The 24686-nt window shown below is 38.0% G+C and overlaps 1 protein-coding gene across 6 annotated transcripts in view; it reads right to left on the reverse strand.

The window, feature by feature from the left end:
- Positions 1-2652: 2652 nt before the first annotated feature.
- NAA35 (N-alpha-acetyltransferase 35, NatC auxiliary subunit) overlaps positions 2653-24686 on the reverse strand; it is a 65267-nt gene continuing 43233 nt past the window's right edge. For all 6 annotated transcript variants that reach the window (XM_066256962.1, XM_066256961.1, XM_066256960.1 and 3 more), the window contains 11 exons: positions 22116-22175; positions 19329-19435; positions 14380-14446; positions 12280-12378; positions 11040-11218; positions 9543-9679; positions 8716-8783; positions 7702-7842; positions 7195-7317; positions 3876-3956; positions 2653-3039 (listed from right to left, as the gene is read on the reverse strand). In XM_066256962.1, the coding sequence (XP_066113059.1) occupies positions 2980-3039; positions 3876-3956; positions 7195-7317; positions 7702-7842; positions 8716-8783; positions 9543-9679; positions 11040-11218; positions 12280-12378; positions 14380-14446; positions 19329-19435; positions 22116-22175 (1122 nt within the window). In that variant the 3' untranslated portion in view covers positions 2653-2979. The remainder of the gene's footprint in view (positions 3040-3875; positions 3957-7194; positions 7318-7701; positions 7843-8715; positions 8784-9542; positions 9680-11039; positions 11219-12279; positions 12379-14379; positions 14447-19328; positions 19436-22115; positions 22176-24686) is intronic.

Here is a 24686-nt window from a genome sequence, read left to right on the forward strand (position 1 = left end):
AACAAAAACCTGTGTAATAAGCATCAAATAGATATCAAACTTCCTTGGTCATCCAAAATTGAATCAGCAGCTATTCTAATTTTTAATAGGCATAAACTATTGAATGCACATGGTGTATGGCCAGGAGTGATAGTCATTTCATCTTCTTTCCTGCAGAAAGACTGCAGACAAATTCCTAAGCAATCTTGGATTAGATTTCTTGAGTAATCTAATCACAGCACATACCTAAGTATGTACTTTTGTGTGATGGAACTTGAGAAATAAACCATTCCCTGTTACATTGTCATTAAATAACTAGATAGATAACTAGCATGATTGTTTTAATTGGTAATAGCTGGTTATTCGATCACAGAACCTGAAATGTGGTGAAGAGAATTGTGCGTTCATGGTCCTCTATGGTGCAAGGGATCAATCTACTCCCATGATGTTTTAGCCTAAAAATATTAATTATAAATAATTACAGCTTATAGGAGACTGAACAACTTCTAACACTTGTCTTTGAAATGCGTTTTTTAAAAAATCTATAAATTTAAAATAAACAGGTTCCATTAACTGGGTTAACTTTTTTTTTTTCATGTTTAGACCTTGAATGTGTCAGAAAGTGGGGAAAAGTTTGTGTATATAAGTGTTTGTGTATTTGTATGCTATTTCTCAGTTCAGAGAGCAACACTTAAAGTGTACTAAGCCATTATTTCTTAAAAACTGGTTTGTAAATTTTCATAATGTATACACTACAAGATTACTCTAAGTGGGTATCTTCCCATGCACTTAAACCCAAAAGGCTTTTATACTGATTGGCATACATCTCTGGGAAAGTTAAATGACTTCCAATATTCTCATCTTTAAGCTATGTATATACACTTCAGACAATGAGTTTTACAAACCAAGGCCCTACCTAGTTGAGGCAAATTCTTGTTTTTTTATCCTTACTCTTGAGAATAAAGTGCTACCTTGTCCTGAGTTGAGTGACATAGACCGTACGTTGCTTACATAACTTCTACCCCTACAGAGATTCTAGTACTGTGATGGGTGCCTGGTAAATATCTGACAGTTAAGTCCAAATAAATGATTGTGACTGATCAGAGGTGTGGTCCTAGATAACTTAATTTTCCATATAACTGAAGTATATACCCTTTAGAATTTTCGTAAACAGAATTAAAGAACAGATGCCTTTGGAATGAATGTTAATCACATGGGAATTAGGAAGAAAATGCACATAGCTGTCTGAGGGAAGCCAGGGCCTGTGGAAGTGCGGCTGTCTCTCTCTCGTGGCTGCTGTAAGTGGCAGTGACAGCACCACAGGGTGACGCACTGTGTCTGCCTTTATCCAGAGCTTGGGTCACATTTCAACATTCACCAGTTTTCACTCATTTTCCAAACAAGCTGCTGGATTATCAACATTTACTATCTGAGTTTCATTTAATAGAGTAATTCTGTGACCTCAACCAGCAGCCAGCAACTGCCAGTTTGTTTTTTTTCTTCTACAAAGGACAATCTTGCTCCTGTTTTCTTAGAAGGCCTCATTCAAAAATTATTCCAGAACTCAACAGGTGACATCTGTGATCAAAACAAAATACACCTTCCTTTAAGCTTGGTTACTGTTTGAACTGGAGACAGAAGGTTATGAACACTGTATCTCTTTCTTTGCAGGGCCTTAGACATTCAGAGCTGTTACATAATAACTTTACATGATCTTCCCAAAGCAGATACATTCTCTTTTTAAGTGGAAGGCATTATCAGCAGAGGACTACAGAGAAAAATCTAACAGTCTCACAATGTAAATGAATGCACAGGTGGACTGATTCAGTACCTCAGGTCATTTCATCTCTTCAAAAGCAAAATTATAAAATGCCTTTGACAGCTGTAGGATGACAAAAAGAGTTATCTCCAGTTTTGTTTTATGGCTCCTTTTGCACAGGCCACCGTGTCTGGTTCCCTACTCTCCTTAAGATCTGGAGGTGTCTGATATACCAATTTGTGTTTAGACTGATCTGCAAGTAAGTGGATCAGTTTCATCAGCTGAAGTGACCTGCTAGGGCAAGGCACTGCTCCAGCGGCTCCCGCCGCACTCCTCGGCGCTTCCACTGTCCTGTGTCCTCACCATCCGGTGCCTGTCCCACTAAAACACGCTGTCAGCCCACTGCTCTAGTGGCCTTGCTTTTTCTACCCCTCTACTCAGTTTACCCCAGCACAGCTCAATGCCATCAGGATGTCTCTGAATGAGCTGGGTCTGGAACTATGAAGTCCCTTTTCTCAAGCTTATACTACAGTTGTGAAGACAGAAACAACTATTTAAATTACAACTAAAAGTGCTAAGTACTTTTAAGGGGCTTGGTCTAAACTTTAATCTTTTAAAAGTGCCAGAGCAACAGTTAAGGATGTTTTTTAAAACTACATTCTTACAGATATGTAATTTAAAATGTCATGACACAAAATTGTAATCCCCATGTAACTTAGCCTCCCTATATAGCTTAAAGGTCCTTCTCAAAATCCCTTTTAAATGTATGTTGCCAAAAATTCCATACAAGTGTTTATAAATCCTTTGATTTGAAGTGTCTTTTGGATCATGTGAATCACTCAAATGTTAAAGAATAAACACCTTCAGTTCTTAGTACGTATCAACAAAGCGCTCTTGTTTTTCATCTCCGGTAGTACATTTTTGTCAAGAAATTTATTAACCTTTACAAACACTATTTTTACTCCATTCATAAAAAATGACTTATGATGAAATCTGTAATAAAAGCATATAACGTTTGTCAATGCATTCACCAAGACCAGCTTCATCCATGGACATAACGAACCACTTTAAAACAGCAGTTTTCATTCACATCATATAAGGCTGTCAAACTGAAAGAATTCCTTGTAATGGGCAGTTATGCAAGAATCCATTTTACTTCATGTTATGTGGTAAGTGATGGATGGATCCTCTAAGAGGAGAAGCGGAAAGTAGATTTTACCCCTTTTTGGTCTCCTTCCGTCTCAGACAAGTTTCACAACAGGAAAATATTTGTGAGCAGAGAAATCAAATTCGGGAGGAACCTGTAAAGACAATCAGAAAGTTAATGTATCTAACATTCAAACAGTAGGTAACACAGATTATTTTTAGAGTTTCTTGTACTTTTAAAGACAAGGCAGCATGAGAGGGAAAAAAAGCTGTTAAATGAGAAAACTAAGGCACTAACCCGGAGGAAAAAAATAATTAGCTTATTTCTGGATTTCTGAAGATTGCTAGAAAACAAGCTGACCATCTGTTTTCTTTCTTTAGAGAATAGTTAAAGGAAAACAGACTTAAATTACAAGAAAAAAGTCATGGGTCAGCAATTGTTTAGTTCTAGAGTCACAGGTAGTACTGAGCAATGAAATGAGAGTCCCTGGTAAGCAGGGCAGGAGGTAAGACGGAAAAACGGGAGTAAACAGGTACACAGAATGGACAGATGCCACCAAAGCTGTCTCGGCGGTTGGCTTCCAACAAGACACAGAACCTCAGTGTGGAATGTTTATACAGCACTGATGATAAACACGAGCAAGGAAGCTTATGGAATCTTCCATCTCCTGAGCCATTAAAAATATCGTACTGAGGCATTCACTTTTCTAAAGGCAGATGACTTTTTAAATAAATGTATACAGCATTTTTTTTAAATGCAAGTCATTCAGAAATTTACACAACGGGAATGAAAGTGTAGACTTTAGAAATGTTAAAATCTGTGTCTCAAGGAATACAGAAACAGTTTATTTTCTATTTCCTAATGCTGAATCTCTTTTAGGATGATTTTTGAGTGCTTAACATTTTTTGTAATAATACTTATACATCATACTGAGAAAAGTGAAGTTTCATAATAATTTAGGACCATTTCTGTTCCCCACAGCGTACTTACCTTAGATTCCTTTTTGTGTCCTCCTGCCAATAACTTCATAACCACAAAGTTGGGTTTGGCAACCTTTAAAATTCTATTGACCTAAACAATGAGCAACATAAGCTATCAAAATGTAAAATTCATAGGCAAAAGGCTTTATAGTATAGATACTAGGAGTAACTTTCTACAATTAAGTGTTGATATTTCATTAAAGGCAACTTAAAAATATGAATATATTTCTTTTAGCAGCACACCACCCTATTTTCGTCAATGCTGAACACCTGAAAGGTTACTGTAGCTCGCTCCCATGAAAACAAAACATCAGGCCTCAGGCAGCATCACAGGTTGGGGCATGGACAAGAGTTAGGCTGTCTGCTTTCAAATTCTAGCTTTGCTACTTACTAGCTAGGAAACCTCTGGCAAGTTCACTAACTTCCTGTTCCCTCAGTGTCTTGACTTGTAAAAATAGGGATAATCATTCTACCTATCCCATAAGGATTTGTTTTGAAGATTAAATAAGTTCATATATATTATAAACTGAGAAACAGGCCTGGCAGACAGTATGCTTTAAGTATCAACTGCTATTATTTCTGTCTAAAAAGCTTCACTCCATCACATGAATAACAAAAAATGGAATACTGCATTTCTCTCTTAAGTGAGAGGAGAGGAGATAGTGAGACAGATTCCTGCATATCCCCTGACTGGGATCCACCCAGCAACCCCATCTGGGGCTGATATTCAAATCAACTAAGCTATTTTTAGCATCCGAGGCTGATACTCCAAAGAGCCAACCTCAGCGACAGGGGCCAATGCTCAAATCAGTTGAGCCACTGGCTGCAGGAGGGAAAGAAAGAAGCAAGAGAGGGAGGGAAGAGAAGCAGATGGTTGCTTCTCCTGTGTGCCCGGACTGAGAATTGAACCCAGGACATGCACACACCGGGCTGACATGCTATCTACTGAACAAATGGGCCAGGGCCTGAATTTCTCTTTAAGACGGGAGTAATATGCAACTTGAAGGAAAAGGTTCCCATTGTCGTCCCCTTGCTGACCTCTCAGGAAACATGCATCATGGTAAGTTCAAGAACCACTCCTGCTCAGTCTCAGGTCACACATCCACCTGCCCAGATGACAGTTCCATTCTGGGTGGGCATCCAACAGGCATGTCCAAAACTGAGCTCCTGACCTCTTAGCCATGCCTCCCCACATGCTCCTCCTGCAGTTTTCCTCATTTGACTCAATCCATCCAGGTGCTCAGGCCAAAAACTTTGGAATTGTTCTTTACTCATCCTTTCACACCACATCCCATCCATCGATCAACCCAACTGACTTGACCTTAAAATACAGAGAATGCGATCTCTTCTGATAACCATTGTCACCATCAGCTCTCACCTAGGACACTGCTGTGGCTTACTAACTGGCTCCCCTGCTTCCACTGCTGGCCCCTTACAGTTTTATGTCTAGTTAAGTGAACAGAATGACCCTTTAGGACATAGATCTAGTCATTCCACTGCTCAAAGCCCTCTAATAACTCATCCCATGTTCACCCCACTCCAGCACACCAGTCCTTGGCTGTTCTTCAAATACTCACACACTCCTGCCTCAGCACCTTTACACATGCAGGTGCCACTGCCCAGAAGGCTTCCCTTCTAGATGGCCATGTGGCTGGCTTTGCCTTCTAGGATTTGCTTGGGCCACCTTATTAAAAATGCCTCATCCCCACTACCTCCCTATCTCCTATGTAGTCACTATCTCATTCCCAATTTGATCTTCATAAGACTTATGATATTCTAATATACTGTTCTATTTTTACTTATCTTTTCATTTATCTATTTCCTCTCTGCAACCCACTACTCTCCCAAGCCCAAGGAGGGCTAGGATTTCTGTCTTTTTCCACTGCTGGAATTGACCAGTGTTGGAGGCATAGGAGGCACTCAAGAAATATTTGTAAATAAATGAAGTACACCAAAAGAAATATGCCATTTATTGTAGGCACCTTCCTCTAATTTGAATACTTCTGCCTTTTATTTCTATTTATTACCATGTTATATATGATAAAAAAGTCATCTCTCTCCCATCTCTGTTCCCTAAGGCACTCAGCTCCCCTCCCAAGAGGCAAACACTGTTATTCTTATATATGTATCTCTCCAGAAATGTTATATAAGAAAATACATGCCATGCCCCTTTTTATTGAAATAGCAGCATACTATAGTTTATTACCTTGCTTTTTAAACTTCTTTTATTATTTTTAAATTGCTTTTTTATTTTTTTTCCATTGACTGAGGGGGAAGGAGACCATGAAAGAGGCAAGGATCAACTCATTGTTCCACTTAGTTGTTCCATTTAGCTGTGCACTCAATGATTGCTTCTTGTACATGCCCGGACTGGGGTGTAGAACCCCCATCCTCTGTGCACTGGGAGGATGCTTTATCCACTGAGCCAGGGCAAAACTTCTTATTCTAAAGAATATTCTAGTACAGTACATAATGTTCCTCCTTGTCCTTTTAAAGGCCACATAGTATTTCCTTGTATGATGTATATAATTAACAGTCCCCTGTTGAAGAACACAAACATTTCTTTTTTTTTTTTGCTATCAGAAATCTCGCTGCAATAAATACTATTGTAATTCCTCAGTCCCCACCTGTGCTATGTATCTGTAAGAAAAACCCCAAGAAGCAGAACTGCCTAAGCATTTGTGACTTTCTGACAGATACTGCTAAACTACCCTTCCATGGAGGTTGTACCAAGATATGCTCCCTCAAAATGGTGTCTGTGTTGCAGGTAACACTTTAAGAATAAAATTAGGTATACAGCAAATTGTGAAAATAATTGAAAGCCTGAAACTTAATATTTTTAAGTTCTAAGCTTTGTAAAATGGTATCTCAAAATCATCAAAAATAATAGCTTTTATTTTAAATGCTTAAATGGATAAAGTGTTTTACTTCCTGTGATAACTAGCCAGATCATTTTTCAGATTTAAGATTTATGTAATTATATTTGAATATAGTAAGCTTAGATTAAAATATAAATGTTAACATGCCTAAGCTATAGATCAATCTGGATCTTATTTCTGTTTTTCTTTATGTTTCTAAGTCTTAGTTTCTCCTTGCACTGATTTCTACATTGTTCTACCTTGTACAATGATTTCCACATTTACCCACAGGAGATATTCACGTCACGTCTCTCATCAAATAATTTTAAGTCTGACAAAGTTAGGTTAGCAAAGCCATTTGAAATCCTTGGCAGAAACATGACAGGCTTCATTTATTAGTAATATGAAGTTCACTTATGTATTTAAACTGTCACCCAGTAGTGAAGATGTACTCCCATCAATCTCCCTCACCTCACGGTCTGGGTTTGGGATATTTTCCAGTATCATTTTCGCCTGCTGGAAGTGCTTACTGGCTGCCACATAGAGCTCTGGAGACTGAGGAGGAGGGCTGTATTTATTGAGGTCTGACATCTCCTAAAAGGGGGAAATACTATTAGTCAAAACATGTTTAATATGAACAACTCTCAACTAACTTTTTGAAGAATTCTCCATTGACCATCCATATAGAGAAACCAAAGCAGACACTCAGCATATACATACTTTTTCCTATGGAACATTAAATTCTCAATCTTCCTATACTGCCATGTATTATTCTCACACTTAAATAACTGTTCACATGAAGAATACATCTCAAAAAAGCCAAATTATTTTCACACTATTTAAGTTGCTACTTTATCACCTGTCATATTGGTCCAACAATAGTCTGGTTTGACTATTTTAACAAAATGGCTAGGTATAAATCTCTCTAAGAAGGTCTATGACTAAACATTGTACAGTAATTTTAACAAACAGATTCACCTTGAACTGCAGGTAGTGCACTGGGGGTGGTGTCATTACGCTGTTGAACGGAGCAAATCGGTGCTCATACCGAACTTGTTCACTGTCAAGCTCAAACTTGGGTTTCCGGACTTTGCCATCCATGTCAAATGCTACCATGGTCTAACGGAAAAAGAGAATGAGAAAAAAGATACCAATGTGAAAAAGTGAACATTCTCATTAATTCAGAATAGAAAATAAACAGCTATTGACACACAGCCAAAACAACTTAAGGCTCAGAAATCAGAAACAGAGAAAAACTGGCTTTAGTAAATTCATTTTTGTTGTGTGCCATATTTGATATAAAAAGTTTCAAGGTGTAGTGTTTGCTACTATCTCTCCCAGTGAAGTTACACCACACGCACATTATTTTTCCATGCTTCATAATAGCTTTGAAACCTTCATGTAAAAGCTTCTGAAGAAACAAGTAGCACATAAATTTTTATAAGCATAGGTCCTGTTTTTCCAACCGCAGTCCATGTTCTATGTATTTTAATATAAGTGCTTCAAATCATTTCTTGAATCCCCAAGTACAAGTTAAGACCCCGTGCTCACCACACCTCCTGGAAAATGCCTGCTTTTTCTGAGGCCATTCACTGTGGAGTTCACCCCTTTCTAGCACCCTTCTAAAAATCCAAACCCCATCTCTTTCAAGAAAGCTTTGCTGATCATCAATCAGAAGAAACCTCTTCCTCATCTGTTTACCTGTATCCCTCACATCACCGGCCTGTCATTAATCAGGCATTTGGGACAAGGATCATATCTGATTAGACTTGGTGTCCTGCAGTGTGCTCAGTACAAGATGCTTGGCACACACATGGGTTCAAATATTTGGTAAACAATTTAATGAAAACAACTAGGTTTGGAAAAAAGGTAATTTTAAGCAGACGGTTAATAAAAACAAAGGTGAAATTAAAACCCAGAAAAATCATGAAGAAAGTCCATTTTAATTAAACTATACAATAGCAATGTAGTTAAAAAGCAAAGAGAACACACCTTAAACATTCCAGCACACATATTCTGATAGGCCTGGCTCATTGTGATTTCTCGGCTCAAAGGGCGAACTGTAATTAGAAAGAAAATCACCTATACTCTTTAACCCCTCCCTCTTGCATCACTGCAGGAGAAAATCGAATTTTTGAAAATCTTCCACCTTCTTTACTAAACTAAAATTTTAAACAGTTCCTACAGGCTATATTTTATTTTGTGGCCCAAATCTACAAATAATAAAATATAACTGAAAAGGCTAAACAAAAATTATGTTCCCAGAATGGCTAATACTATAAAATTCTAGTATGAAGTATTTTAATTTCTGAATTCATCGTGTTGAGACTTAACTTCTTAAATAGGGGACCCATTAAAGGTCATTTAATAGCCCACCCACACTGTTGAAATCCTAAGGAAACAGAAAGTAATATTTTGTAGTGATTGTAGCAGTATTTGTACCCTTCCATGAATGAACAATAAGGTAGTCCTTTTGAAACATTTCTTTCTCCTGGTAGCCATGTAACCATCCTTCTGTGCAGACTCTCAGAGCTGTCAAAAGATCAAAGGTCTCCTGCTGTCTTGTTCCTTAACCTATCTTGCTTGCATGCTCCACATGGCTGCTGCTTGTCCTAAGGTCCTCTGACACATGCAATCACAAAGAAGTATAGGGAAAGCATGGAAAGGAACCAAAGAGGCTTGTATCACTGATGTGGGATATTTCCCGAAGATGAGAACTCATTATATGGAACAGGTAGCACCCCATCTAATTTATTTGTAGAATTTCAAGTGTCTCTAATTGTTATTTATTTCTGACGTTTAAAAATAATCCACAGCACCTTTCTTCTTTTTCTTTGTTTTTTTACTGCTCCGGCCCTTCTGTTGCTCTTCCATTATCCTTTCCTCTGCCATCTGAGAGCCATCCGCACGACTCAGTGTCGACATCAACCACGCATACAGGAATTCAGAGAGATACCTTACAGTATAAAATATGTTAGTTAATAGGGGATATCTACATGAAATAGTGTTAGCAATACATGTATTATACTAATAGATATTTTTCATAATGCTTGAACATCTTTTCAAAAATAGATTATCCAATTACATAATTGATATATTAGATATTACAAAAAAGCATTACAAGTGATTAACTTTCCCTTTCTTGTAGCCATTTATGTTACAACACTGAAAAATTTGTTTAATTTCCTACAATGACATGCATTTTACATATTTACAGATTTCTCGATAATGATGTGTGTATGTAAATCAAATGAATACCAATTATATTGCTTTTACTGTATTAGGACACAGTTCATCTCAACCTATTAAGTAAATATTTTATTTTCCTGTTAATTACAAAATAAAGCAAGTGAATCTAAATCAAAAGCACAAAAGCTTCCAATCAGCTGCCTCAAACCACAAAGAAAGAACTTGAGTCTTTTCCTCTATAAAATGTCTTGTCTACTATGAGTTAACAAAATGTTTCCCTAGTATCTATATCCAGACCTGTTGGTCGAGTTATCTATTAAAATGGTGGACAGTATACCAATATTATTTTCTTCATATTACTATAGTTGATGCTCAAATTCAATTTTCATAGCCAAGGGTTTTCTGTTAAGGATTCACAGGAGTCGAGATGACAAAACCATGCCCACAGCGTGGAAGAGAATTACTTTCATTCCCTCACAGCAATTACTCTAGGAAACATTAATTACTAACATAATTTAAATGAGTAAAAAGGTGAACTATAGTAAGAACTAATATACTAAACTTGGTTGCTTTTGATGAGCAGTAATAGATTACTGTTTTGAAATTACCACCACACTTCGGCAGACTAAGAAAAAGATGTGAAATAACTGAATTCATTAGCTCACAATTTTCTTTCTTTCAATGACAGTTTTTCCATTCTCAAGCATCCTCTTACTAGGTTTCTTTACCTTAGCTCCAAGTGAAAGCAAAGAACTACTCTGCTGAAGATCATGTCTTACCAACTTCTTCAAATCTCTTGAAACAAAACCTCAGGGCTACAGTTTGCAATAAGTATGCTCCCAATGATAACCCTATTAGCCTTGGTTTCTTTTCAGAAGAAAGATCTGGTTGAAATTTTGAACTTTAGTGCAGTTAAGTACATTACACAGCTAGTACCTAGCATCACTGAAGTTAGGACAAAATGTATGTTAATTTTTCTCCCTAGAAACAGATAAGAGCTCTTCCAGTTGTCCCACAACTAAAGTGAAAATGCACTAAATGAAATAGTACCCTGAAATTATACTCTACAGATGCCCTCTGAGGTATGTGTCCTACTCATGACCAATTTTAACCCAAAATGTTCTTACCAATATATGTAGTAGTACTCATGCATGCTGTAGAGCTCCAACTCAAAGCCACTCAGAAGATACTGTATCATAATTCTGAGGTTGTGGTAAAGGACCCAGGTACCTAAACAGGCCAAATGTTGCCTTTGGGGTTCCTGTTTCAACAGCATAGTGTGAAGAGCTGCATCAACCTTCTCTGCCTATCAGAATAAAATATCATAGCATTTACTTTCCTTTCAATAACACGAAAATTTAAAATAAATAAAAATAGCATGAATAGAAAGTGTAGATCTTACCATTAAAAGAACTCATACTTAAAAAAGCAGTTTTGGTTAAGTTTTTTCCAAACTTCTCATTTCACAATGGATAATATTTAGCTAAATAGTCCTAAACTAAAAAGATATCCAATTTTTAGGACTAAAAAATAATAACTGACTTTAGGTCTTTAGTTATATTATCAATTAATATTGCTGCAATATTGCAGCAATTGATAATATAACTAAATTAATTGCAATATTGCAGTTAATTGATAATATAACTAATAATATAACTAATAGAGTAAATATACTCACAAATTTACTCTAAGGTTAATATATTTTTATATTAATGTGAACTTGCTGTAAAATTATAGTTCTGGCCCTGGCTGGTTGGCTCAGTGGTCGAGCGTCAGCCTGGCATGTGGAAGTCCCGGATTCAAGTCCCGGCCAGGGCACACAAGAGAAGCACCCATCTGCTTCCCTACCCTACCTCTCTCTTTCCTCTCTGTCTCTCTCTTCCCCTTCTGCAGCCAAGGCTCCACTGGAGCAAAGTTTGCCCAGGCGCTGAGAACAGCTCCATGGCCTCTGCCTCGGGTGCTAGAATGGCTTTGGTCACAACGGAGCAACAGCCCCTGTGGGCATGCCGGGTGGATCCTGGTTGGGTGCATGCGGGAGTCTGTCTGACTGCCTCCCTGCTTCTAACTTCAGAAAAATACAAAAAAAAATACAAAAAAAATTTTTTAATTATAGTTCTACACACATTTTATAATTTATTGTGATTATCAAATAAATAATTTGTTTCTCAGTATAGATTACTGTTCTGTTTCTTTTTTGTAAATTCTTTCTTTGGTATATGAAACTGTTACAATGTAAGTGAAAAGAGAATTCACCATATTGAAAAACTGAATAGTCAAAATATTGTTCCAAAAAATTATTTTAAAAAATATGGTCAAGGCATATGAATTGCTTAATTTTAGAAGAAAGGGCTTCTTGTTGGCTCTTACCTCATCCTGCAAGGTAGCAAATTCCTCAAGAATATGACCAAGTTTGTCTCTCTGTCGAGCCCGATTATGCCCATGGATCTGAATTAGACTACAGAATGGCTGTGTAACAAATAACACTGGTTAATTGTCAATACGAAACTTCTTATACAGAAAATATTCCAAATTTCTAAAATCCAGTTTAAGGAGAAAAAAAATACTGTGTCTATAAGAATCAAGCCCAAGTATATATTTTACATATGCATTTCTTTTTAAGGAACTCAACATCAGACTTTATCAACAGCTAGAAGAAACTGGCTATTTATGAAACTTTTCATATGACAAAAATATCTTCTCTCAGTCTTTAGATATTGTCCTACAATTTCAAGAGGACAGTTTCTTTTCTGCTGAATCTAAGCCAAAAGGGAATGTTCAAGGCTGCCATTTCTGTGCTGCTTTAAATATACCAGAATACCTAATAATTGTAATGTTTGAGTAATGGCTAAAACCTACAAATTCTGACTACGGTTCTTCTACTCCTAATCTATACAGTATTCTCAGATAAAACACCGTAACATTTCACTGTTCAGACAACAGACATGAACAGTAGGATGCTCTGATTTAAGATGTATGAATCATAAGATTCAATTATAATATTATTTCAATATTGTATATTTTGACAGAAATAATCTCAATTGGTCAATAACTAGCCTATCTTAAGAAGTATTAACATTTCACTTTTTAAAGACTGGAAATTTATAGAAAAGTGATCTGCCTAATGATGACAAAATGTTAGTGATAAAAATGAGATCTAGTCTTTTATTGATTCTCCTTTGATCATACCATGCCGTCTTCATATGTGTGTGTGTGTGTGTGCGCGCGCACGCGTGCATGTGCATATATCACATATATATGTTTAGTAATTAGAAATACAAGAGTTGTCCATAAAGAGCTTATAATTAAATATGATCATAGTAAGTTTAATCCAGCACAAGGTTTGTATTTTTTTCCTAATTACTTGATGTTTGAAAGTCTGTGATCTCATATAAATTATTTTAATTTTACTACATTCCTGTTCATTAAGGTAGTACAAGGATAAGTGCCTGGAGATGTTACAAATATTCCTTGTTTATAAGGTCAAAAATAAGTAAAGGTTTTTTTTTTCTAATTTTTTTAAAATTATTTATTCATTTTAGAGAGGAGAGGGAGAGACAGAGAGAGAGAGAGAGAGAGAGAGAGAGAGGAGAGACAGAGAGAGAGAAGGGGGGAGGAGCCGGAAGCATCAACTCCCGTATGTGCCTTGACCAGGCAAGCCCAGGGTTTCGAACCGGCGACCTCAGCATTTCCAGGTCGACGCTTTATCCACTGCGCCACCACAGGTCAGGCAATAAGTAAAGTTTTTATGTCCATTTACAAAAAAAAAAATAGCCCTGGCCGGTTGGCTCAGCGGTAGAGCATCGGCCTAGCATGCGGAGGACCCGGGTTCGATTCCCGGCCAGGGCACACAGGAGAAGCGCCCATCTGCTTCTCCACCCCTCCGCCGTGCTTTCCTCTCTGTCTCTCTCTTCCCCTCCCGCAGCCAAGGCTCCATTGGAGCGGAGATGGCCCGGGCGCTGGGGATGGCTCTGTGGCCTCTGCCTCAGGCGCTAGAGTGGCTCTGGTCGCAATATGGCGACGCCCAGGATGGGCAGAGCATCGCCCCCTGGTGGGCAGAGCGTAGCCCCTGGTGGGCGTGCCGGGTGGATCCCGGTAGGGCGCATGCGGGAGTCTGTCTGACTGTCTCTCCCTGTTTCCAGCTTCAGAAAAAAAAAAAAAATAGAAAAAAGGTGACCATCTGTTGTTTTCCGAGATGGGGGTCATAGTTTAATCCAGCCAGGCCTGTGGTTCCTGAGGGTTGTAGTAAGAGGGCATCAAAAGGTGCCTCTGTACCTGCCCCTACCTGCCAGGAAGATGACCGTTATTAAACTATCGATTCAAGCATAAAAAGAGACAGAAACTTGCCATTTATTCAGTGCAAATGAATAAGAAACGATAGATGGAAAAACAGCACAAATGAATGTTACCAAAGGAAGCACACCCCACCAATTGTAAAGTATCATCACAACAATCCAAAAACGTTCTTACCCGAACACAGTGAGTGACAAAGGAGTCGATACAGTCCTTAGCCTGGTGATTGTTATATAGGCAGCACCTGGAAGAGAATATCCAGGTCACTGGAATCAAACTACTTGGCCCACAAAAGCAGCAGTGATTTCTGTAGGTGCTACCAGCAAACAGTGATGGTGGGGGTGGGGGGGGGGAGGAAATGAAGCCAAATACATCGTTAAACTGAAGACTGGTGGCTCTAGATTAAGAAATATTTCAGCATTGCTGTGCTGTTCACACAATAAATGTGCACTGTTCTCAATTTCTTTAGTTTCATATCTGGGCAGTTAGAGTTGGAATGAGTAAGATTAAATTAACAAGGAAAGGAGGAGAATTCCCAAACTCCACTTTTTCCTGACCCTACTCCAATGTCACTTATTTTCCTACAATGGATTCCCTATGGACTGTGCTCCTGATAGTTTCTATTTCTCCTAGATGGATCCATATTTCCAGCCACTGGCCAAAGTCATCATCCACACATCCCTCTGGTACCTCGTCTCCTATCCTCACTAAGTGGTTTCCCTGTGGCATTCCTTATCTCAGTTACAAGCATCACTTCTTGACTAAAGCTTTCTTGAGCAGTCCAGAGGATCTGCTACCTTCCTGGCTCTGGCAGAACTACACATGCTGAATGGTTGGAAGACAGTCTTTTTCTGTCCTTGAGGTGGGAGGTCAGCAGGCTTTGCACCTGAGGAGACGGGAAGAAGCAAAGACATCCTCCTGGTGCACTGATAAGAGCTAAGTACCTGCTGCTTCTCAGTGTTTGCTGTAACAGAGCTGTCTGACCAGAGCCTCAAAGATAAACAGAGGCATGGTCTCAGGCAACAGAAAGAGAGCGCATCAGGAGCATGCAGAAAGAAAGGGCAGGACACCTGGAACAGGTGGGTAAAACAAGAGCTGAAAGGTCCACAACATCTTTTACTCCACAGTGAGAAAATTACTTAAGTAGACTATATACACTAAAGCACTTAAAAAGAAAAAAAGACTTTCTGCATCTGAAAACTAGAATTCTCAAATAAAAAATTCAGCAGATGAAAGATGCTCATCAGAAGTCTTGATTAAGAGAAAAAACTTTCTCCAACCCCAGCAAAAATAACAGAGATAAATGTCATGAGATAAATGGAGATAAGAATAGTCTATGAGGAGCTCTAAATAAGAGAGGGAAAAAAAGATGAAGGTGAAGCAATAATTAAATAATAACATAGGAAAAATGATCTGAGAGACTTGAGGCTTTAATAACTGAGTTCCAGGTAGGACTAGAGAATCACACATGAACATTCTTGTACTCCTAAAACTCTTGAACTCCTAAAACTCCTAAAAATAAACTCTACAATCCTCCAAAACAAAGTGTCAAATTTCTACAAAGGAAATGAAGACTCAGATCAGCATCAGATTTCTTATCTATAACACTGGAACTTGAAAAGTTCCACGATCTGTGACTCACCATCTACAAGCTGCCATGCAATGGCTTCTGCCATGTGCACAGTTGATTCTCGGTATCCACGACAGTGCTGTTCCACAGTTGCTGTGGACGCTCAATTAGTACTAAAACAGTGCTGCTAGGGTAAGTACAGGGCTGTTCCTGTCAGCCTCGTGCCACATTTTATCAACTAATCAATACATAACCTTGTTTTATGTGTGTTTGTTTTCCAGACATCATATATAATGTATATTGTTGATTGTCAGCATTGAACTCACCGGAGCAAAGCTTATCTAACACATTCTCTCTGTAAAGCACACGACAGCCTTCTTATGCTAAGGAACACTGGATTGCAAACCACTACCCTTAAATCACCAATGAAAGGCACAAGAACAGAGTTGTTTATAGTACAAGGGCTGAGAGAAAGTAACAAGAGAGTTGCCTCATTCAAGCTCAGTGTCAGGCCGCTTGCACATGTTCACAAAGATGATAAGAGCACAGTGAATGCTGACTTGAGGGTTACAAATGCATTTTAGAGTGTAGGCAAATTTGCAAATATGGAATCCACAAATAATGAGCTGGACTATAGTTAAGTGCTGAAGGAGAACTGTTAAATAGAAAAGGCAAAATGCAAATGAAAATACGAATCTATTTCACATATATCACATTGTCAAAAATTAAAAAGTCTGCTAATACCAAAGCCTAGACTATGGGGCAATTGGAATCATTTTACACTGTTGGCTTGCATACAAATTGGTTAATTATTTTAGAAAGTAGGTTGGCAAAACAAGTCAAGTTGAAGATGCACATGCCCTATGATCAGCAATTAATTCTATTCTAAGTATATAGCCTATGTATGCAAAGAGACATATTCAAAGATGTGATTTCAACAGTAATAAATCGGAAGTAACTTAAATGTCCATGGTGAAGAATTAGCAAGATGAACTGCAGTATTTTGAAGGGTGATTTCAATGAAGTAAATTTGCACAATCAAGTTGGTTGATTCCAAATGCTAAAGTCAAATGAGAAAAAATGTTGCAAAAGGATGTATATAGTGTGACAAAATTTATGTGAAGTTTTAAAACATAAAATAAATCGATGTATTGTTTATGGACACATATATTTGGGTAAAGTGTGGAAGCATTCATAAAGAGTGATAGAAACTACAAGGACCAGAGGGAGAGTAAAGCAAGTGGGGACGAGGATTTGAAGTGCAGTGAGCAGTTCTCAAGTGTGGCCTGGGTTTCTCTGGCGGTGGTGGTGGTAGGGGGGTTCTTGAGCTACATCCAGGGGAGACCAAAAGTCAAAATTATTTTCACCTGGCCAGGCGGTGGTGCAGTGGATAGAGCGTCGGACTGGGACGCAGATGACCCAGGTTCGAGACCCCGAGGTCGCCAGCTTGAGCGCGGGCTCATCTGGTTTGAGCAAAAGCTCACCAGCTTGGACTCAAGGTCGCTGGCTTGAGCAAGGGGTTGCTCAGTCTGCTGAAGGCCCGCAGTCAAGGCACATATGAGAAAGCAATCAATGAACAACTAAGGTGTCGCAACAAAAAACTGATGATTGATGCTTCTCATCTCTCTCTGTTCCTGTCTGTCCCTGTCTCACCCTCTCTCTGACTCTCTCTCTCTCTCCTTGTAAAAAAAAAATTTTTTTTCATAATAATATTAAGGTGTTATTTGCCTTTTGTACTTATTCTCTCACAAAGGTACAGTGGGCATTTCCAGAGGCCATACTGGCATGTAATATTATAACAGAGTAAAAGCAGAAACAAGTTAGAATAATCCAGCTATCTTCTATTAAGACAAATGAAAGATTTGCAAAAATGTAAAAACAATGCCACTTTTCTAATTTTTCTTTAAAACATACATTTTACATAAAAATGTCATTTTTGTTAACATGTAATGGGCTATTTTCTAAAAGTTAATAAAAAGCTTGAGAACTGCTGCTTTAGATATTTCTCAAATAATTTAATTTGTTAAAATGAGCTGTTCCTTCTACTTAAACTCAGCCCAACCCTGGGACCTTTCCGTGTTGACATCATTCCTTCAGCTCACTCATACACATCACCACTTTGAGAGGCATTCCACAACCGCCACGTCTAAGAGAACCATCGACTCCTTTTCCTCTATGTAGCACTTATCATAAACTGACATTGCGTATTTGTGTAGTTTAGTTTCTCCTACTGAAAGGTCAAAACTCCTTGTCAACAGGTATATCCTTCTTTTCCCTAAAATCTAGGAAGATACCTGGCAATAGCAGGTACTAATTTAATTGAATATACAAACCAAGGAAATTCATAAAAGCTATTAATCCATAAATATTCTGTATATAAAATTTAATCAATTCCCTGATCAGAAAGGGAATATATAAAACAAAATTAATAATAAAAACTATGCTGGGTCCTGGCTGGTTGGCTGACTGGGAGAACATCGGCCTGGTGTATGGTTGTCCTGGGTTTGATTCCCGGTCAGGGCACATAGGAGAAGCGACCATCTGTTTCTCCACCCCTGCCCCTCTCCCTTCTCTCTATTGCTATTTTTCTCTTCTCCCACAGCCATGGCTCAGTTAAAGCAAGCTGGCCCAGGGTGCTGACTATGGCTCCATGGCCTTGCTTCAGGCACTAAAATAGCTCGGTTGACGAGTAACAAAGCAACTGCCCCAGAGGGGCAGAGCATCGCCTGGTAGGGGGCTTGCCCGGTGGATCCCAGTTAGGGCGCATGTCGGAGTCTGTCTCTCTGCCTCTCACTTAAGAAGGAAAAACAAAGCAAAACAAAACATAAAACCATGCTGGCTTCTTTGTTAAAAAATAAAGACTCATTTCTTCCCTCCGCCACAGAAAGCTCTGCTCAGTTTCCAAAATGCCAACTCTCATGACGATTCTTTCCACCCGAAATACTTTCTGGTCTCTACGGCAGCATGTTTTCAGGTCAGTGACTCCATCAGAACATTTAAAAATCAATTATCTGCATTTTCTATTTCTATCTAGACTCAGCTCACCTTGAGAAGAGACCTTTTTTTTTTTAAAAATGATTTTATTTATTGATTTTAAACAGATGATGGGGAGGGGGGAGCAGAAAGCATCAACTTGTAGTAGTTGCTTCTCATATGTGCCTTGACCAGGCAAGCTTGGGGTTTCAAACTGAGGACCTCAGTATTCCAGATTGACACCTTATCCACTGTGGCACCCACCACAGGTCAGGCATTATCTTGTTTCTTTTTTTGTAATTATTTCCCAAAGTGCCTACATAACACAATGCATTGTACTTAGTATCGGGCCATACAACTTACTGAATTTCTGATGACTCCTTGGAAGTTTTTCTTCTCATATTGAACATAATGTCAACCTCACAACAACTTATTAAATCTAAACAAATATGTGGCATAAATCAATTTTAAAATGCTCGAGTATTGTTTTTTATAGAGACCCTTATGCCTTGGCTAAAAAGAAGGATAGAGATTCTGGGCTTTTAAGAAACACGTCCACTAGACAATGTCTTACAATACTCACTTTGGGGAAAGCACCGGAGGACTGACAAATGACCGAAGTGCATCTTTCACCATGTCTTGCATGAGATGAGTTCCAAAGACCTTTTTGTTATCCACCAGAAAAGTGGTCTTAAAACAAGAGTTTATATATTAGTATATATTATATATATATATTAGTAATGCTGCCACACACTTGACATATTGCACATATAGTTGTCATTACTGTCACGACCATATTTCTTAAAAATACTACAGAATACAAAAAAGATTAAAATATAAAAAATTGGTGGAAAATTTGTATAAATCACTGCATCCACAATGAGTATTACTTATCAGTCCTTAGTTAAGGTGTATTTTGATGAAAGAGACTAAAAAATGTGCAGAAAAAAACCTTTCAAGTCAAGAGTAGTAACTGTGAACTGGTCAAAATAAACTAACTAGTCTAAATATGTCAAATGAGCTAATATATAAGAAAGGGCTTGATAAATTATGAAATAGTAAATGGCTATAAATATTAAGCTAGGCAATAATCTTTATCTCTAATAAACACTTTGGAAAAAAATATTTTAAAAATACTTTATTAAATTTAAAATAAAAATTCGCATTTAATTTTCTACCCATAACCACAGTGCATTTTCCTATTTATTACATTATACCTTACTGGATTTCCTAACATATCTGGGTTGTTTCCAGTTTTTGGTAATCAAGAACCAAGCAGCAACAAATATTTGCATACAGCCTGACCAGGCGGAGGTGCAGTGAATAGAGCGTCAGACTGGGATGTGGAGGATCCAGGTTTGAGACCCCGAGGTTGCCAGCCTGAGCGCGGGCTCATCTGGTTTGAGCAAAGCTTACCAGCTTGAGCCCAAGGTCGCTGGCTCCAGCAAGGGGTCACTCGGTCTCTGTCGCCTCCCCACCCCCACCCCGTCATGGCACATATGAGGAAGCAATCAATGAACAACTAAAAAACCGCAACAAAGAATTGATGTTTCTCATCTCTCTCTGTTCCTGTCTGTCCCTATCTGTCCCTCTCGCTGACAAATAAAATAAAATAAAATAAATAAAATAAAATAAAATAAAAATATACATATAGGTTTCCAGATCATCAGACTCCACTTCTCTAGGGTACACAAGTAGGAGTGGGATTTGTACACTTCATTTTATAAGAATCTGACAAATTGTGTTCCCAAGTATCTGCAGCACTTCACATTTCCATCAGTATTGCATCCTTACAAGCACTGATATTCTATTATTCCTTTTGTTTTTTAAAGATATTCTGAAAAGGAAACAACGGTATTTCATTGTGGTTTTAATTTGGGTTGCCTGTTTTTTAAAAACAGAGTTCTTTATATGTTCTAGATTTAAGTCCTTTGTTAATATTTAAGTCATTTGCAAATATTTTCTCCTGCTCCGTACAGTCTCATTTTCATTGTCTTTCACAGAATTAAAGTTGAAGAGGGGAGACAGACAGAATCCCACAATGTGCCCCAACTGGGATCCACCCAGCAATCCTATCTGGGCTGATGCTCAAGCACTGAGCTGTTTTTAGCATCTGAGGCTGATGCACTCCAACCAATCGACCTATCCTCAGTACCTGGGGCTACAGTTGAATCAAGAGGGGAAGAGAGAGAGAATGGGAGAAGGGGGAAAAGGGGGAGAAGAGAGAGAGGGAGAGGGAGAGAAGCAGATAGTCGCTTCTTCTGTGTGCCCTGACTGGGAATTAAACCTGGGATGTCCATACACCAGGCTGACATTATTCACTGTGTCACTGGCCAGGACCAGAATTAAAGTTTTAAGTTTATCAACTTAAAGACTGTGCTCTTGATGTCACACCTGAGAATTATCTGCCTTCTCCAAGGTCACAAAGATTTTCCCCTTTCTTGTAATAGTTTTAGTTTCGTATTTTACACTTAGGTTTAGGGTGTATTCTGAATCAGTTTTTCCCCAGATGCCTGTCCAATTGTTCTTGCACCACCTGCTGAAAAGACTACCATTTCTCTATTGATTTACTTTAGTGTATGATCAAAAACTAAACATATTAATTATATTTTCATTTTCATTCTAATTTAAGACCTCCTCTTTATCCATAGGTTCTTTTTATTTCCCTGAAGTGAGAAGGGGGGAGGCAGAGAGACAGACTCCTGCATGCAGACCGGATCCACCTGGTATGCCCACCATGGGGCAATGCCCTGCCCATCTGGGGTGTTGCTTTGTTGTAACTGGAGCCATTCTAGCATCTGAGGCAAAGGCCATGGAGCCATCCTTAGCGCCTAGACTAACTTTGCTCCAATAGAGCCTTGGCTGCAGGAGGGGGAGAGAGAGATAGAGAGGAAGGAAAGGGGGAAGGGTGGAGAAGCAGATGGGCTCTTCTCCTGTGTGCCCTGGCTGGGAATCGAACCCGGGACTTCCATACACAGGGCTGATGCTCTACCAGTGAGCCAGCCAGCCAGGGCCTATCCATGGGTTCTTTAGACATGTAATACTTTATAATATTTGGGGAATTTCCAGATAGCTTTCTATTATTAATTATTTATTTAATTCTAAAACACTCAGTGTGCATACTTTGTATCATTTTTTTAAAAACTTGAATTGATTTTTTAAATGAAGGTTTATTTTATGGCCCAGGATATGGCCTAGATGAATGTCTAACACTCTTAGTCAATGTTTCTAATTAAAAATGTAACATTAACTGTAGAATATCCTTCAAAAAAGAAACATCTACCTTTTGTTCCATCAATTAATAAAACAATATCAACAGACATATAATTTGATGTTTAAAGAAATACTTTCAATACTAAGTGGAACTTACTTGTAATAGAGATCTTGAAAGAACACATGGTGATTGTTCACTAAACTCACAGAAAAAATCCTAAGATAGAGACAAAGCAATGTTAATAATGGGTTAAATAAAAACAGAAGAACATCTGCATATAGAGGGTCATTTCTACTGGAAATAATATACTACCAGAGTTAGAATGTGACAAATAGCTAAAGATTATCACTACAGGGATTGTTTAATCAGTAGTTGGCAAACTCATAGTCAACAGAGCCAAATATCAACAGTACAACGATTGAAATTTCTTTTGAGAGCCAAATTTTTTAAATTAAACTATGTATATATAGGTAGGTACATTGTTATTAACTTAATTAGGGTACTCCTAAGCTGGCCAAAGAGCCGCGCTCAAGGGGCCAAAGAGCCTCATGTGGCTCACGAACCATGGTTTGCCGACCACTGGAACTGCATCAATGAGACCTTGGATAATTTTAGAGCCTTACTTTTTTAGAAGAAACTGACCAGTAACAATATTGTGTGGATACTCGTATTACCTTTGTACACCATGAAAATACCAGTATCAGTAATAATTTACTAACGGCAAAGGTTTACTTTCTACTTCACATAAATACAGGCCAACTGGATTCATATTACCGACTGTGTATGATTTAAGGCATAGGCCAAAAGATAGCTTAAAAAACTATACACGGATTTATATACAGATAGGAAAAAAGATAATATGTAGTTAACATCTTCATATTTTTCTGGGTCAAAGTATACACATTTTTAAGACTTTGGAGAGAGAGAGTCACTGGAGTACAGGAGAATGACTATTTCCCTTTATCAACATTAAATCTTCTTATAGTTTTCAAGCTAGTTGTTATAAACTGCATTTTAAAAATTAATAGTAAGGTTAAATATTTAAACATTTTTATTTATTGAAATGAGAGCAATGAAGAGGCAGGAAGGGGGGAGAGAAGGGGGAAAAGGGAGAGAAAGAGGGAGAGAGGAGAAGAGAGAGTAAGAGAGAAAGGGAAAGAAAGGGGAGAATGAGAGAGGGAGAGGTTTCCAATCAGGGACCTCAGCATCACCAGGTTGACACTATTCACTGCACTACCACTGGTCAGGTTAAGCATTTTTAATGTGTATGCTTATGTCCTTTCTCAAGTTTTCATTTGGATGCTCATCTTTATCTTACTGATACATCAGCATTCTCTATAATCTGGTACTTTATCCTAATAGGTTTCTTATGCAGATCCACCAGACTAATGATCCCTATCCTTCCTAACTTGAATCTTTTCCTCTACTTTTGGCCTCTGCCACACTCCCCACTACCACTACCTACTCCTCTGTCCCAAGCCTTCCAGGCAGACTTTCCTCCACGAGGCTCTTTCCATGCCCAGGGCCATTAGTCCAGGCCCGACCCCAACAGAGGAGACTCTGTTACAGTGTCATTTTGCATTTACTTCTCTGTGTCATTAACCAATCTAATTTAATTATAATCTCTCTGAACCTTTGTTTAGCTGTACAATGAACTGCAAAATGAACTGGCTTATGTCTGTGATCTTTTCTACCTTTAAGATTCTATGATTCTTGAGGACAGACTACTAAACAGAATGCAAACACAAAAGGAAGTAATAAAGGCATAATAAGTGAAAGTTTCACAAAAGAATGAAGACTTAAACTGGGCTTTAATGACAAAGAATTAGTGGAAGGAAAATAAAGTTATTATAAGGCAGAGCATAAACAAAAGCACAAGTCTTCACTGAGCATCAAGTGTATCCCAGAGGCCACTGCTCAGCTCTAGGAATATGAACCGGTTCATCTGCCATCTCCAAGAACACAGGTACAGAAGAAACCTGGCACTCACAAGGAAACGTCACAGGAAATGACTTGGGGCTAGGAAGTATGCACCGCAGCATGTAGGGGGAACAGTCACATGCAGATCTAGGCGTAGTCATGCAAAATAAATTAGTGTACTTGTGTCTAAATATCAACAGTATTGTTTTGCATATTTTCTACATTCCTACTAACCTTATATATCACTATAACCTTACCAATTAACAAAACTCCACCTCAATGTTTTAACTCTTTGAGTAGTGAGTTTTTTGTTAACCCTTTGAGTGAGGACATACATGAACGTTCATACTACTCAAAAGGTTAATATTCCTAAAATAAAAGTATATTTTTTTCTATATTTAAATCCATAAAAAAGATTAATCCAAAAAGTGCCAACTTAAAAATGTACATACTCTACCCAGAAACCTCACTGTTTAAAAATTTATCTTAAGTGGGAAGAAAGTGCCTGATGTAAAGAATTACCTATAAAGTATTGTGTATAACAGTAAAACACTAAAAAAGACAAATGCAATTCAATTATGAATAAACAGAGAATAAAAAGTGATATATGCTTACAATGCAATCCCATATATAGCCATTAAAATAATATAGAAATATATGTATTTGTTGACATGAAAAGAAAGATATTCATAATAGATTAATAACTAAAGAAAAAGGTTACCAATACCATGATCCAATTTTTGTATGAAAAAATATTGATACATACACATTATGTGTATATATGCATGCATACACCTATGTAAAAGG

Source organism: Saccopteryx bilineata, chromosome 2, assembly GCF_036850765.1.
Source record: "Saccopteryx bilineata isolate mSacBil1 chromosome 2, mSacBil1_pri_phased_curated, whole genome shotgun sequence".
Lineage (NCBI taxonomy): Eukaryota > Metazoa > Chordata > Mammalia > Chiroptera > Emballonuridae > Saccopteryx > Saccopteryx bilineata.